Source organism: Pseudophryne corroboree, chromosome 9, assembly GCF_028390025.1.
Source record: "Pseudophryne corroboree isolate aPseCor3 chromosome 9, aPseCor3.hap2, whole genome shotgun sequence".
Lineage (NCBI taxonomy): Eukaryota > Metazoa > Chordata > Amphibia > Anura > Myobatrachidae > Pseudophryne > Pseudophryne corroboree.
Window position 1 is genome coordinate 183101623 of NC_086452.1, and position 16415 is coordinate 183118037.

At 46.0% G+C, this 16415-nt stretch overlaps 1 protein-coding gene across 7 annotated transcripts in view; it reads right to left on the bottom strand.

Annotated features, from left to right (window-relative positions):
- Nucleotides 1-372: 372 nt before the first annotated feature.
- Nucleotides 373-16415, bottom strand: part of PRRC2C (proline rich coiled-coil 2C) — a 265459-nt gene continuing 249416 nt past the window's right edge. For 5 of the 7 annotated variants that reach the window (XM_063940000.1, XM_063939999.1, XM_063939997.1 and 2 more), the window contains exons 34-35: nucleotides 3211-3438; nucleotides 373-2278 (exon numbers count right to left, since the gene is read on the bottom strand). In XM_063940000.1, the coding sequence (XP_063796070.1) occupies nucleotides 2000-2278; nucleotides 3211-3438 (507 nt within the window). In that variant the 3' untranslated portion in view covers nucleotides 373-1999. Of the gene's footprint in view, nucleotides 2279-2317; nucleotides 2381-2950; nucleotides 3018-3210; nucleotides 3439-16415 lie in introns of those variants that run through there. The other 2 variants (XM_063940001.1, XM_063940002.1) reach the window with 2 other exon arrangements.

Below are 16415 nucleotides of genomic sequence, written 5' to 3' on the forward strand. Positions count from 1 at the left end.
GACTGTCAACAAGGTGCTAGCATGGAATATATACGTGTTACCACCAGCCAAAAACCTGGTTGTCATGATCCCGTCCACCAGTGTGCTGGCAGCTGGGAGTGCGCTAGAAAGCCCCTTGCAGGCTCGCTGCACTCGCCACGTTGCGGTTTTGGTGGCGGCATTTCACCGACTTTCGGGAATGCGGCGTCGGCATTGTGACCGCCGGGATCCTGACAGGCGGTCTCGTGATGGATTCCCGTTAGCATGATATACGAGAACAAGTGCCATGCGATGTATATGTTAGGCTCGTGGTGTGACAGCTTGGCAAAAGCCATAATGGGGAATTTGTATTAATGGAATGGAAGGAAACAGATTGGCTCAAAACAGACAATCTTTATTTAGAGAATACTTTATTAGTTCCTGTAATCAAACCCGGATAGTGTAAAGACCTTACATATTTTCATACAACGCATTTTTCTTTTTTCTCTTAACAGAGCAGGGCTAAGATTGGCTGTAAATTCTGTACAATGCCAAAAACATGAGTGAGAGTTCTATGTTGCTCCCATTTAGTTGCAAAAAAGATGACATCACAGCTAAAAGAAAAAAAAAAGTAAATATATATATTTATATAAAAAAAAAAATACAACTAACGGCAGCTTTTTCTCTGTCTGGACCTATTCTGTACAGCAAGTCAAGTAAAGACATGAAAAACACGTGGGCATTTATTTTCAGTTTAACTATTTGTTTTATTTAACATATGGGATAGAAGAGGCATTTCAATGCTAACTGGAATATCTCCTGTGCCGGGATGCGTAACAGACTCAACTTTTTGAAATTTTAGAAAACTACTGCCAATAAAAGGTGTTTGTTGAAATCACATATTTTTATGATTGACCCGAAAATGTTCTCTTATATTGTCACTTGTATCTGCATCTATTGCCACCTGCCAATGCAGAATTTTCTAACGTACCCATTTGTGTTTTAACTCCCACAGCATCCCCCTCTTCTTCAGGTGTTACAATTATTCTCAAAAAGGTTTTAGAGAAAGACAAAAATCACCCTTTTAAGTTTAATGACAACAGTTCTACTACAACAAAGCTGCATGTAAAAGATTGTAAAGGTACAGTATAGTGATGCGAAGTTGTTGAAATATTTAAGACAGCAGCAACATTGGCATGGTTTCAATTGTTTTCAAAAATAAAAATGGGGTAAAGCGGGAAAGAAAACTCAATCAGCACCTAGGTCACAGACTATAAAACTACATAATGGACCATACATCTGTGTTTTTGGATGTTTAAACGGAGAATGCCTTACAGAAAAAAACAAAAAACAAAACAAAAACAGTATGAGCTCAACTGCTTAATGCCTTCATTTCACGTGAAACCTGTAACAAGTATGCTCCTTTTTGAGTCTGGTCCATGTGATTCTGTACATTAATTGCTTGAGAATAAATGTCTAGTAAACTAGGGCCCAACACACACATATACACGCATTGGAAAGAGCCAGATACAGGGAGAACGAACACAGGGGGTGAGACAAAGCCAACAGTATAACCCTAAACAAGACCATAAAGCGTGTTTGGGTATACATATATATCATCGTGTTGAGCTTGAACTCACCCTGCCTTAGCATGGCTATGAAAATAATAACCTTGCAGGGTAGTGTTTCTAATTAACCATTCATTGTAAGCCTTCCGAGATGGTAGACAACCCCCGACACAGAAAATTCGAATGCCCGCATTTAGGCTGCACTCTAAACAGTCACATACAAACTGAATAGAAACTATAAGATTCCAAAGAACTCTAAATAAAAGGTCTTCTGCCTTTCACACCTTGAAATGCTGAAAGGATAGCCGTATCAGACACCCCCCACCCCGTTCACATAATAGCTAACTAAACTCTGCTATTCCGATTTCCTACTTTTAGATCAGCTGCTGCATCTTTCAGTAAACATAAAAAAACCTCATCATCATTACACCTCGGTGTAGTGCTTAAAACATAGCATTCCCCCCAAGCTGTCTCTAGGATTTAGTATCTTCTGTTTTGATGGCCTGAGGTTTTATTGGTCCAGTTCTGATGGGTTTAGTGGAGGTCGGCACTGAAGCTGGAGCCAAGGCGGCTGGGCTGTCTTCTGCCTTCTCTTGTGAGATCATGGATGGGTCTAACATGGTGTCTGAAGGCTTTGGAGGGCCAGGGGTAGTTTTCTGAGGCTTGGGAATCACAGGTTTACTCTGTTGATATTGCTGCTGCTGCTCAAAGAAGCGGTGTGTCGACTGTAAAACCTCTGCTCTCTGTTTTGCCTTAAAGGTAAGGAGAAGAACAAAAAGAAACAGGTATGTTCCTTAAATGAAGATGTGCTAAGGTGAGTACACATTTGTCTGAGTACACATTTTTCTGGAACTCTGAAAATGAAAATACAATGTTGATTTATTATTATTTTTTTTTTAAAGCCAAAACAGGTATGAGTACTTTAGTGCAAGAGGCATGTTATTATACTGTGCATTAATTAACTGTCACCTACATAAAACGCTCACTATGACTAAATATGCTACATTTACTATGGGTTAATGACGAGTACTTTCTTCTATATTCTACTTTTAAGACTCCCTCGTGAAGACTTGATTTGGTTAGGTATGGATAGGAATGTGTACCAATAATGTGAGCAGCCCCATGCACAGACAGTGCTTTAGAGACACAACCGGAGACATTAAACTGCCACATTTCACTACACTGACTCTGAATGGTCACATGATCATTGAACATCAGCCCACTTGTGATGCCAGTATAAAGGTGGCTTAATAGCATTCTTGATAGAGGAAGATGGGCACAGTTTAAAGAACATTTGTTATAAGAATCATGTATCACTAACTTGTCAATTAAAATTTTAACCGTCTGCACAATTGATGTAAATGTGTAACTGTCATGCAGTTCTGAAAAATTTAAGTACGCATGAATAATAAAATGGCACTTACACTCAACTGCCTTTACCAAAGATGTGCCCTATTTATCACTAGGGTTTAGTTTTGTTCGATCTTCTCTCTATAAATGTTCAGTAAAAAAACAATTTATTATGCACACAGAACCTTACTTTACTGTTTGATTGCATTTTTCATTACAAGGTTTGTAGATCCACTGACATCAATGAAATCATGCCACCTACCAGGCAAATAGTTTAGAAGGTTTAAATAAAGCATTGCATATAGCCAACACTGGCCCCAGAAGCCATACTGACCTTCAGATCTTGCTCTGCCTTTATAGCAGCATTAACCCGCACTCCAGATGGTGGAACAGGAGGGGCACGTGACACATGGTGAAGTCGCGGATGGTTCATTAAGCCTGTTGGCATCTGTGGGGGCAGCTGATTGCCCAGTGGCATTGGTGGGCGCTGAACTGAAGGTTGGAAGGTGTTTGGGTGTGGTGCTCGGACCAGAGGAGAAACCAGATTAGGCTGGGAAAGCATCTGAGGAAAAGAAACAAGTGTAAATTTAAAAAAAACAAAAAAACAAACAAAAACACCAACAGTTCTGTCTCCTATCTTGACCTATATTGCCCATATAACACTTATGAAAGCAACTAGTCTTCACCACAAAAATTATGTTTAATACAATACATATGTAAGTATGCTGTATTTCTTTTATTTTTTTGTTTCTTTTGTAAATCAGCAAAGGCCAATAAAATCCCTATATCGGAACAATGCAATAACAAACACAGACAACATTTAGAAGAACTCAAGGAAATCTGTGCCTAGTAGCAGTCTGATGGATGGATGGATGGGGGGGGTCTCATGTCGGGCTCCTGTCCGTTACCGCTAGAGATGAGCGGGTTCGGTTTTACTCGGGTATTTCGGGTTTTGCTTATTGGCTATCCAAAACGCGTGACATCCGTTATCCAATAAGATGCCGTTTCGAGCCCCGAGTAAATCCGAGTAAAACTGAACCCTCACATCTCTAGTTACCACATGATCATGCATGCAACTGATGCCATTTTCAAAGCACTAAATTAGAAGGGAAATGTGTACTAAAATCAACAACTAAATCAAACACTAATCATGTACTACTTTCACTGGACATACTCCGTTTCATTTGATAGATTTACTCCTTTCGTACTTGCAGTGCATCTAGAGCAATTACTTGCTAATAAAAGCTGGCAGCAACTTTACTGGCATGCTACACACACAATAGAGAACTACACTATCCATCAGTAGGAAAATACAAAGCGCAGAGATGGGTGACCAGTATCCCCTATGGACTAGGAGAAAAGGAATTACCGGTAGGTATTAAAATAAGAATTTACTTACCGATAATTCTATTTCTCGGAGTCCGTAGTGGATGCTGGGGTTCCTGAAAGGACCATGGGGAATAGCGGCTCCGCAGGAGACAGGGCACAAAAAAGTAAAGCTTTTACCAGATCAGGTGGTGTGCACTGGCTCCTCCCCCTATGACCCTCCTCCAGACTCCAGTTAGGTACTGTGCCCGGACGAGCGTACACAATAAGGGAGGCAATTTGAATCCCGGGTAAGACTCATACCAGCCACACCAATCACACCGTACAACTTGTGATCTAAACCCAGTTAACAGTATGAAAACAGAAAGAGCCTCTTAAAGATGGCTCCTTAACAATATAACCCGAATTTGTTAACAATAACTATGTACAGTATTGCAGATAATCCGCACTTGGGATGGGCGCCCAGCATCCACTACGGACTCCGAGAAATAGAATTATCGGTAAGTAAATTCTTATTTTCTCTATCGTCCTAAGTGGATGCTGGGGTTCCTGAAAGGACCATGGGGATTATACCAAAGCTCCCAAACGGGCGGGAGAGTGCGGATGACTCTGCAGCACCGAATGAGAGAATTCCAAGTCCTCTTTTGCCAGGGTATCAAATTTGTAGAATTTTACAAACGTGTTTTCCCCCGACCACGTAGCTGCTCGACAGAATCGTAATGCCGAGACCCCTCGGGCAGCCGCCCAAGATGAGCCCACCTTCCTTGTGGAATGGGCCTTAACAGATTTAGGCTGTGGCAGGCCTGCCACAGAATGAGCAAGTTGAATTGTGTTACAAATCCAACGAGCAATCGTCTGCTTAGAAGCAGGGGCACCCAACTTGTTGGGTGCATATAGTATCAACAGCGAGTCAGATTTTCTGACTTCAGCCGTCCTTGAAATGTATATTTTTAAGGCTCTGACAACGTCCAACAACTTGGAGTCCTCCAAGTCGCCAGTGGCCGCAGGCACCACAATAGGTTGGTTCAGGTGAAACGCTGATACCACCTTAGGGAGAAAATGCGGACGAGTCCTCAGTTCTGCCCTATCCGAATGGAAGATTAGATAAGGGCTTTTATAAGATAAAGCCGCCAATTCAGATACTCTCCTGGCGGAAGCCAGGGCCAGTAACATAGTCACTTTCCATGTGAGATATTTAAAATCCACCTTTTTCAATGGTTCAAACCAATGGGATTTGAGGAAATCTAAAACTACATTTAGATCCCACGGTGCCACCGGAGGCACCACAGGAGGCTGTATATGCAGTACTCCTTTAACAAAAGTCTGTACCTCAGGAACTGAGGCCAATTCTTTTTGGAAGAATATTGACAGGGCCGAAATTTGAACCTTAATAGATCTCAATTTGAGACCCATAGACAATCCTGATTGTAGGAAATGTAGGAAACGACCCAGTTGAAATTCCTCCGTCGGAACACTCCGATCCTCGCACCACGCGACATATTTTCGCCAAATGCGGTGATAATGTTTCGCGGTGACTTCCTTCCTTGCCTTAATCAAGGTAGGAATGACTTCTTCTGGAATGCCTTTCCCTTTTAGGATCTGGCGTTCAACCGCCATGCCGTCAAACGCAGCCGCGGTAAGTCTTGAAAGAGACAGGGACCCTGTTGTAGCAGGTCCCTTCTCAGAAGTAGAGGGCACGGGTCGTCCGTGACCAACTCTTGAAGTTCCGGGTACCAAGTCCTTCTTGGCCAATCCGGAGCCACTAGTATTGTTCTTACTCCTCCTCACCGTATAATCTTCAATACCTTTGGTATGAGAGGCAGAGGAGGAAACACATATACTGATTTGTACACCCAAGGTGTTACCAGTGCGTCCACAGCTATTGCCTGTGGATCTCTTGACCTGGCGCAATACTTGTCCAGTTTCTTGTTGAGGCGAGACGCCATCATGTCTACCATTGGTCTTTCCCAACAGTTTATTAGCATGTGGAAGACTTCTGGATGAAGACCCCCCTCTCCCGGGTGAATATCGTGTCTGCTGAGGAAGTCTGCTTCCCAGTTGTCCACGCCCGGGAAGAACACTGCTGACAGTGCTATTACGTGATTCTCCGCCCAGCGAAGAATCTTGGCAGCTTCTGCCATTGCACTCCTGCTTCTTGTGCCGCCCTGTCTGTTTACATGGGCGACCGCCGTGATGTTGTCCGACTGAATCAACACCGGTTTTCCTTGCAGGAGTGGTTCCGCCTGGCTTAGAGCATTTTGGATTGCTCTTAGTACCAGAATGTTTATGTGAAGAGACTTTTCCAGGTTCGTCCATACCCCCTGGAAGTTTCTTCCTTGTGTGACTGCTCCCCAACCTCTCAGGCTGGCGTCCGTGGTCACCAGGATCAAATCCTGTATGCCGAATCTGCGGCCCTCCAATAGATGAGCCTTTTGCAACCACCACAGAAGATATACCCTTGTCCTTGGCGACAGGGTTATTCGCAGGTGCATCTGAGGATGCGACCCTGACCATTTGTCCAACAGATCCCTTTGGAAAATTCTTGCATGGAATCTGCCGAATGGAATTGCTTCGTAAAAAGCCACCATTTTTCCCAGGACTCTTGTGCATTGATGTACAGACACCTTTCCTGGTTTTAGGAGGTTCCTGACAGGTCGGATAACTCCTTGGCTTTTTCCTCGGGAAGAAAAACCTTTTTCTGAACCGTGTCCAGAATCATCCCTAGGAACAGCAGACGTATCGTCGGAAAACAGCTGCGATTCTTGGAATATTTAGAATCCAGTCGTGCCGTCGAAGAACTACTTTAGATAGTGCTCTTCCGACCTCCAACTGTTCTCTGGAACTTGCCCTTTTTAGGTCGTGCAAGTAAGGGATAATTTAGATGCCTTTTTTCTTTGAAGAAACATCTTTTCGGCCATTACCTTGGTAAAAAGGCCCGGGGTGCCGTGGATAATTCAAACGGCATCGTCTGAAACTGATATTGACAGTTCTGTACCACGAACCAGAGGTACCCTTGATGAGAAGGACAAAATTTGGACATGGAGGTAATCCTTGATGTCCAGGGACACCATATAGTCCCCTTTTTTCCGGTTCGCTATCACTGCTCTGAGTGACTTTATCTCGATTTGAACCTTTTATGTAAGTGTTCAAAACATTTTAGATTTAGACTATGTGTCACCAAGCCGTCTGGCTTCAGTACCACAATATAGTGTGGAAAAATAATACCCTTTTCCTTGTCGTAGGAGGGGTACTTTGATTATCACCTGCTGGATATACAGCTTGTGAATTGTTTCCAATGCTGCCTCCCTGTCGGAGGGAGCCGTTGGTAAAGCAGACTTCAGGAACCTGCGAGGAGAAGATGTCTCGACTCTCCAATCTTTACCCCTGGGATAATACTCGTACGATCTAGGGGTCAACTTGCGAGTGATCCCACTGCGCCCTGAGACTCTTGAGACTACCCCCCCACCTTGAGTCCGCTTGCACGGCCCCAGCGTCATGCTGAGGACTTGGCAGACGCGGTGGAGGGCTTCTTTTCCTGGGAAAGGGCTGCCTGCTGCAGTCTACTTCCCTTACCTCTATGTCTGGGCAGATATGACTGGCCTTTTGCCTGCATGCCCTCATGGGAAAGGAAAGATTGAGGCTGAAAAGACGGTGTCTTTTTTAGCTGAGATGTAACTTGGGGTAAAAAAGGTTGGATTTCCCAGCTGTTGCTGTGGTCCCCAGGTCCGATGGACCGACCCCCAAATAACTCCTTCCCTTTATACAGCAATACTTCCATCTGCCGTATGGGATCTGTATCACCTGACCACTGTCGTGTCCCTGACATCTTATCTTGATGCCAGAGAGCAAATATCCCTCTGTGCATCTCACATACATATATATAGAATGCATCCTATTAAATGCTCTACATGAATAAAATATTTTCAGTCAGGGAATCCGACCAAGCCAACCCAGCACTGCATCTCCAGGCTGATGGCGATCGCTGGTCGCAGTATAACCACCGTATGTGTGTATATACTTTTTAGGATATTTTTCCAGCTTCCTATCAGCTGGCTCCTTGAGGGCGGCCGTATCTGGAGACGGTAACGCCACTTGATAAGCGTGTGAGCGCCTTATCACCCTAAGGGGTGTTTCCCAACGTACCCTAATTTCTGGCGGGAAAGGGTATAACGCCAATATTTGCTATCGGGGTAACCCTACGCATCATCACACACTTCATTTTATTTTATCTGATTCAGGAAAAACTACAGGTAGTTTTTTCCACTCCCACATAATACCCTTTCTTGTGGTACTTGTAGTATCAGAAACACGTAACACCTCCTTCATTGCCCTTAACGTGTGGCCCTAATGAGAAATACGTTTGTTTATTCACCGTCGACACTGTATTCAGTGTCCGTGTCTGTGTCTGTGTCGACCGACTGAGGTAAATGGGCGTTTTTTTTTTAAAAACCCCTGACGGTGTTTCTGAGACGCCTGGACCGGTCCTAATAGATTGTCGGCCGTCTCATGTCGTCAACCGACCTTGCAGCGTGTTGACATTCTCACGTAATTCTCTAAATAAGCCATCCATTCCGGTGTCGACTCCCTAGAGAGTGACATCACCATTACAGGCAATTTCTCCGCCTCCTCACCAACATCGTCCTCATACATGTCGACACACACGTACCGACACACAGCACACACACCGGGAATGCTCTGACAGAGGACAGGACCCTTTGGGGAGACAGAGGGAGAGTCTGCCAGCACACACCAAAAACGCTATAATTATATAGGGACAACCTTATATAAGTGTTTCTCCCTTATAGCATCTTTTATATATATACAATATCGCCAAAATCAGTGCCCCCCCTCTCTGTTTTAACCCTGTTTCTGTAGTGCAGTGCAGGGGAGAGCCTGGGAGCCTTCTCTCCAGCTTTTCTGTGAGAGAAAATGGCGCTGTGTGCTGAGGAGATAGGCCCCGCCCCTTTTACGGCGGGCTCGTCTCCCGCTATTTTTGAAGTTAGGCAGGGGTTAAATATCTCCATATAGCCTCTGTGGGCTATATGTGAGGTATTTTTTGCCTCTAATAAGGTTTTTATTTGCCTCTCAGAGCGCCCCCCCCAGCGCTCTGCACCCTCAGTGACTGTTGTGTGAAGTGTGCTGAGAGGAAAATGGCGCACAGCTGCAGTGCTGTGCGCTACCTTTATGAAGACTCAGGAGTCTTCAGCCGCCGATTTTGGACCTCTTCTCTCTTCAGCGTCTGCAAGGGGGCCGGCGGCGCGGCTCCGGTGACCATCCAGGCTGTACCTGTGATCGTCCCTCTGGAGCTAGTGTCCAGTAGCCAAGCAGCAAATCCACTCTGCACGCAGGTGAGTTCACTACTTCTCCCCTAAGTCCCTCGTTGCAGTGATCCTGTTGCCAGCAGGACTCACTGTAAAGTAAAAAACCTAAGCTAAACTTTCTCTAAGCAGCTCTTTAGGAGAGCCACCTAGATTGCACCCTTCTCGTTCGGGCACAAAATCTAACTGGAGTCTGGAGGAGGGTCATAGGGGGAGGAGCCAGTGCACACCACCTGATCTGGTAAAAGCTTTACTTTTTTGTGCCCTGTCTCCTGCGGAGCCGCTATTCCCCATGGTCCTTTCAGGAACCCCAGCATCCACTTAGGACGATAGAGAAATTCCTATTTTCTCTCACGTCCTAGGGGATACCAGGATGGCAAGCGTTACCATGGGGATGTCCCAAAGCTCCCAGAACAGGTGGGTGAGTGCAGAGACCCCTGCAAAACAGAGCGATCAAACTGACGGTCCTCAGTAGCCAAGGTATTGAGCCTGTAAAACTTTACAAGTGTTCAAACCAGACCAAGTAGCAGCTCGTCATAACTGCAAAGCCAAGACACCACGGGCAGCCGCCCAGGAAGAACCCACCGGCCTTGTGGAGTGGGCCTGAACAGAACTCTGCAGCGGCAAGGCTGCCGAAGAGTAAGCGTGTTGGATAGTCATCCGGATCCAATGAGCAATGGATTGCTTAGGAGGACATCCAATCTTCATAGCGTCATAGAGAACAAACATGGAATCAGATTTAAGGTGACAAGCAGTTCTCTTGACATACACCTTCAAAGCCAGAACATCATCCAATGATTTTGAGGCAACTGACGTGTCAGACAACACAGGAACCACAAATCGGCTGGTTGATGTGAAATGCAGACACAACCTTAGGCAGAAACTGCGGACGAGTCCTGAGCTCCGCTCTATCCTTGTGAAACACCAGATAAGGGCTCTTTCAGGACAAGACCCCCAATTCCAAGACGCGCCTCGCTGAGGCCAAGGCCAACAACATGACAGTCTTCCAAGTCAAATACTTCATGTCTACCTGGTGCAATGGTTAAAACTAGAGATGTGCGGCTGGCACTTTGTGTTTTGGTTCTAATTCCACTATCGTGTTTTGGTTTTGGCTTGGTTTTGCCAAAACCACCCTTTCGGGTTTTGGATCTTGATGATTTTTGGGAAAAAAACATAAAAACAGCTAAAATCACAGAATTTGGGGGTAATTTTGCTCCTACGGTATTTTTAACGTCAATAACATTCATTTCCAGTCTATTTTGAACACCTCGCAAAATTGTTTTTAGGCCTAAAAGTTGCACCGAGGTGGCTGTATGACTAAGCTAAGCGACACAAGTGTGCGGCACAAACACCTGGCCCATCTAGGAGTGGCACTGCAGTTGCAGACAGGATGGCAGATTTAAAAAATAGGCCCCAAACAGCACATGATGCAAAGAAGAAAAAGAGGTGCAATGAGGAAGCTGCATGGTCAAGCTAAGCGACACAAGTGTGCGGCACAAACACCTGGCCCATCTAGGAGTGGCACTGCAGTTGCAGACAAGATGGCACTATTCAAAAACTAGTCCCCAAATAGCACATGATGCAAAGAAAAAAAAGAGGTGCAAGATGGAATTGTCCTTGGGCCCTCCCACCCACCCTTATGTTGTATAAACAGGACATGCAAACTTTAACAAACCAATAATTTCAGCAACAGGGTCTGCCACACCGCTGTGGCTGAAATAACTGGTTTGTTTGGGCCCCCACCAAAAAAGAAGCAATCAATCTCTCATTGCACAAATTGGCTCTACAGAGGAAAGATGTTGACCTCATCTGCCGATTCCTCACCCCTTTCACTGTGTACATCCTCCTCCACACAGAGTATTAATTCGTCCCCACTGTAATCCACCATCACAGGTCCCTGTTTACTTTCTGGATGCAATTGCTGGTAAAGATCTTCCCGGAGGAATTTATAATTCATTTTGATGAACATCATCTTCTCCACATGTAGTGGAAGTAACTTCCCACGCCGATCGCTGACAAGGTTACCGGCTGCACTAAACACTCTTTCGGAGTACACACTGGAGGGGGGGCAACTTAAGTAAAATAAAGCCAGTTTGTGCAAGAGCATCCAAATTGCCTTTTTCCTGCCAGTATACATACGGACTGTCTGACATGCCTACTTGGGATGCTGTCACTCATATAATCCTCCACCATTCTTTCAATGGTGACAGAATCATATGCAGTGACAGTAGACATGTCAGTAATCGTTGGAAGGTCCTTCGGTCCGGACCAGATGTCAGCTTTCGCTCCTGACTGCCCTGCATCACCGCCAGCGGGTGGGCTAGGAAATCTTATCCTTTTCCTTGCAGCCTCAGTGGCAGGAGAAATTGAAGGACGAGCTGTTGACGGGTCACGTTCTGCTTGAGTTGACAATTTACTAACCAGCAGGTCTTTGCACCTCTGCACATTTGTGTCTGCTTGAAAGAGAGATACAACGTAGGCTTTAAACCTAGAATCGAGCACGGTGGCCAAAATGTAGTGCTCTGATTTCAACAGATTGACCACCCTCTTGAATCCTGGCAAAGCGAATGAAGGGCTCCATCCACAAGTCCCACATACTTTGCGGGATCGCTCTGTCTTAGCTCCTCCTTCAATTTTCCCAGCTGGTTCTGCAAAAGCCTGATGAGGGGAATGACCTGACTCAAGCTGGCAGTCTCTTTACTGACTTCACGTGTGGCAAGTTCGAAGGGTTGGAGAACCTTGCACAAGACGGAAATCATTCTCCACTGCGCTTGAGTCAGGTGCATTACCCCTCCTTTGCCTATATCGTAGGTGGATGTATAGGCTTGAATGGCCTTTTGTTGCTCCTCCATCCTCTGAAGCATATAGTGTGTTGAAATCCACCTCGTTACCACCTCTTGCTTCACTTGATAGCAGGGCAGGTTCAGGAGTGTTTGCTGGCGCTTCAGTCTTCGGCACGCGGTGGCAGAATGCCGAAAGTGTCCCGCAATTTTTCAGGCCACTGACATCTCCTGCACACCAGTCATTTTTCAAAAAATTCTGCACCACCAAATTAATTGTATGTGCAAAACATGGGACATGCTGGAATTTGCCCAGATGTAATGCACGCACAATATTGGTGGCGTTGTTCGATATCACAAATCCCCAGGACAGTCCAAATGGGGTAAGGTATTCTGCAATTATTATTATCATCCTTTATTTATATGGCGCCACAAGGGTTCCGCAGCGCCCAATTACAGAGTACACAGACAAATAATCAAGCAGGAAAACAGCAACTTACAGTTGACGACAATATAGGACAAGTACAGGGTAAATAAACATAGCTACACCAGCAGATGACACTGGAATAAGTATCAGGTGGCAGAAGACTGCTGGATTTGGTGCGGTTGAATATTATTAAAGTAGGAAAAGGATAAGCACATGAGGGAAGAGGGCTCTGCTCGTCAGCTTACATTCTAAAGGGGAGAGACAGATGGGGTACAGAGAGAGCGTGGAACAGAGGTTTAGGATGAGATTTGGCTGGGTGTGGTGAAGAAGTGGGTCTTGACAGCCCGTTTGAAGTTTTGTAGAGAGTCTGAGGGGGAAAGGTAGGGAATTCCAGAGAAGTGGTGCAGCACGTGAAAAATCTTGGAGGTAGGAGTGGGAGGAAGTAATCCGTAGGCAGGAGAGTCGGCGTGCATTAGCAGAGCGAAGAGGACGGGTGGGAGTGTAAAGGGAGATAAGTTCACAGATGTAGATGGGAGAGGAGTGGGTGAGGGCTTGTAAGCAAGTGTGAGAAGCTTGAAATGGATTCTGAAAGGGAAGGGGAGCCAGTGAAGGTCTAGTAAGAGAGGAGAGGTGGACGTAGTGCGTTTGGTGAGGAAAATGAGCCGGGCAGCAGCACTGAGGATAGATTGGAGTGGAGAGAGGTATTTGTCAGGAATGCCAGTCAGGAGGAGATTACAGTAGTCCAGTCTGGAGATGACCAGTGAGTGGATAAGAGTCTTAGTAGCATCCTGGGTCAGAAAGGGTCTGATCCTGGAAATAGTCTTTTAGATGAAAACGGCAGATTTGTGAGAGGTGCTGAATGTGTGGTTTGAAGGACAGGGAGGAGTCAAGGATTACTCCAAGACAGCGCACTTGGGGGCTAGAGGAGATAGTAGTGCCATCAATAGATAATGAGATTGTAGGAGGTGAGGTTATGCGGGAGGGAGGGAAGATGATCAGCTCGGTCTTAGATATGTTAAGTTTAATAAAGCGCTGGGACATCCAGGAAGAGGTAGCAGAGAGACAGTTGGAGATACGAGTGAGGAGAGCAGGGGAGAGGTCTGGAGAGGAAAGATAGATGAGTGTCATCAGCATAGAGATGATATTGGAAACCAAAAGAACTAATGAGCTTACCTAGTGAGGACGTATAGAGAGAGAAGAGAAGAGGACCAAGGCCAGAACCTTGAGGTACCCCTACAGTTAGTGGAAGTGAGGGGGAGGTGGAGTCATGAGAGGAGACAGAGAATGAACGGTCAGAAAGGTAGGAAGACAGCCAAGAGAGGGCAGTGTCACGCAGGCCAATGGAGTGAAGGATTTGCAGTAGGAAAGGATGGTCAACAGTGTCAAAAGCAGCAGAGAGATCCAGTAGAATAAGTAGAGAGTAGTGTCCCTTAGATTTAGCAGCATGGAGGTCATTGCATACTTTTGTAAGGGCAGTTTCAGTGGAGTGGAGAGGACGGAAGCCAGACTGGAATGGGTCAAGCAGTGAGTGTGAGGAAAGAAAGGAAGTAAGGCGGTTGTAGACAATACGCTCAAGGAGTTTGGAGGCAAAAGGGAGGAGAGAGATGGGTCGGTAGTTGGAGAGAGTGTTAGGATCAAGGGTAGGTTTTTTAAGAATAAGAGAGATGAGTGCATGCTTGAAGGCAGAGGGGACAGTGCCTGATGAGAGGGAGAGATTGAGAAGGTGGGAAAGATGGGAACAAGCAGAAGGAGAGAGGTAGCGGAGGAGGCGGGAGGGGATAGGGTCAAGTGGGGAGGTGGTGAGGGGACAGGAAAGAATGAGGGCCATGACTTCCTCTCCAGATGCATAGGAGAAAAATGTCAGAGTTGGTGCGAGGGATGAGGAGGATTGGTAAGGGATGGGAGAAGGCTGGTTACTGATGGCCTGGTGTGATGTGATGTCCTGACGTATGGAGTTAATTTTGGATGTGAAGTAAGTGGCAAAGTCAAGAGCAGAGAGGAAGGGAGACGAGGTGGAGGTGGGCAGAGGAGTGAGTTGAGAGTGGCAAAGAGGCGCCGGGGGTTGGAAGACTGGGAGGAGATGAGGTTCTTGAAATATGACTGTTTAGCAAGAGAAAGGGCAGCACTGAAGGATGAGAGCATACGTTTGAAATGGAGGAAGTCTGCCTTAGAGCGTGATTTCCTCCAGTGTCGCTCAGCAGTACGTGAGCATTTTTGCAGATATCTGGTGCATTTGGTGTGCCAGGGTTGAGGTGTTAATTTGCAAGGGTGAATAGTGGTTGGTGGAGCAACAGAGTCAAGAGTAGAAGTAAGGGATGCATTGTATGTGGAAGTGGCTTGTTCAGGGCATGAGAGAGAATAAGAGAGAGAAGCGAGTCAAACAGGGAGGAAAGGAATGTGGTGTCAATAGCTTCAATGTTATGCTTAGTGATGGTAGCCTTAGGAGGTAGAGATGGGGAAGTCGAGAGAGATAGGTTAAAGGAGAGCAGGTGGTGGTCAGAGAGGGGAAATGGGGAGTTGGAAAAATCATAAATATCACAGCGGTGAGTGAAGACCAGATCCAGTGAGCTCCCATTCACATGGGAGGGTGAGGAGGTCCACTGGGAGAGACCAAGTGAAGAGGTGAGGTTAAGGAGTTTAGAGGCAGGGGATTGTGTGGGGATGTCAATAGGGATGTTGAAATCGCCTAGGATAATGGAGGGAATGTCAGAAGAGAGGAAGTGAGGAAGCAAAGTTGTCGATGAATTTGGAAGCAGTGCCAGGGGGACGGTAAATGACAGCTACTCTAAGATGTACTGGTTGGAAGAGGTGTATGGCATGGACCTCAAATGTAGAGAATGTAAGGGATGGTTCTGGTAGTATGAGTTGGTAGGAGTAACTAGAAGGTAAAAGGACCCCAACACCACCCCCATGTCGACCCCCAGGTCGGGGTGTGTGTGTGTGAATGTGAGGCCCCTAGCAGAGAGAGCAGCAGGAGAAGTAGTGTCAGAGGGCGTAATCCAAGTTTCAGTAATGGCTAGTAGGTGTAAGGAGTTGGAAATGAAAAGGTCATGAGTGGGGACCAGTTTGTTACAAGCAGATCTGGCATTCCAGAGGGCACGGGATAGGGGGTATGAGTTTGGTAATGATGTTCCTCAGTTTCCGTAAGAGGTTGTCAGCTGTGTGCCTCTTACGGAAAGCGGTGACACATAGCGTAGCCTGCCTAGGAACGAGTTCGCGTTTGCGAGATGCTGGACTGGTGCCGCTGCTGCGGGAGGCAATACATCTACCCAGTGGGCTGTCAAAGTCATATAGTCCTTAGTCTGCCCTGTTCCACTTGTCCACATGTCCGTGGTTAAGAGGACACTGGATACAACCGCATTTTGTAGGACACCAGTGACTCTTTTTCTGACGTATGTGTACATTCTCTGTATCGCCTGCCTAGAGAAAAGTGGAACCTAGATGGGATTTGATACCGGGGACACAGTACCTCAAACAATTCTCTAAGTCCCACTGAACTAATGGCAGATACCAGACGCACGTCTAACACCAACTCAGCTGTCAAGGCCTCAGTTATCCGCTTTGCAAAAGGATGACTGCTGTCATATTTCATCTTCCTCATAAAGGACTGTTGGACAGGCAATTGCTTATGGAAGTAGTACAAGTGGTCTTCCGACTTCCCCTCTGGGATGACGATCGACTCCCAGCA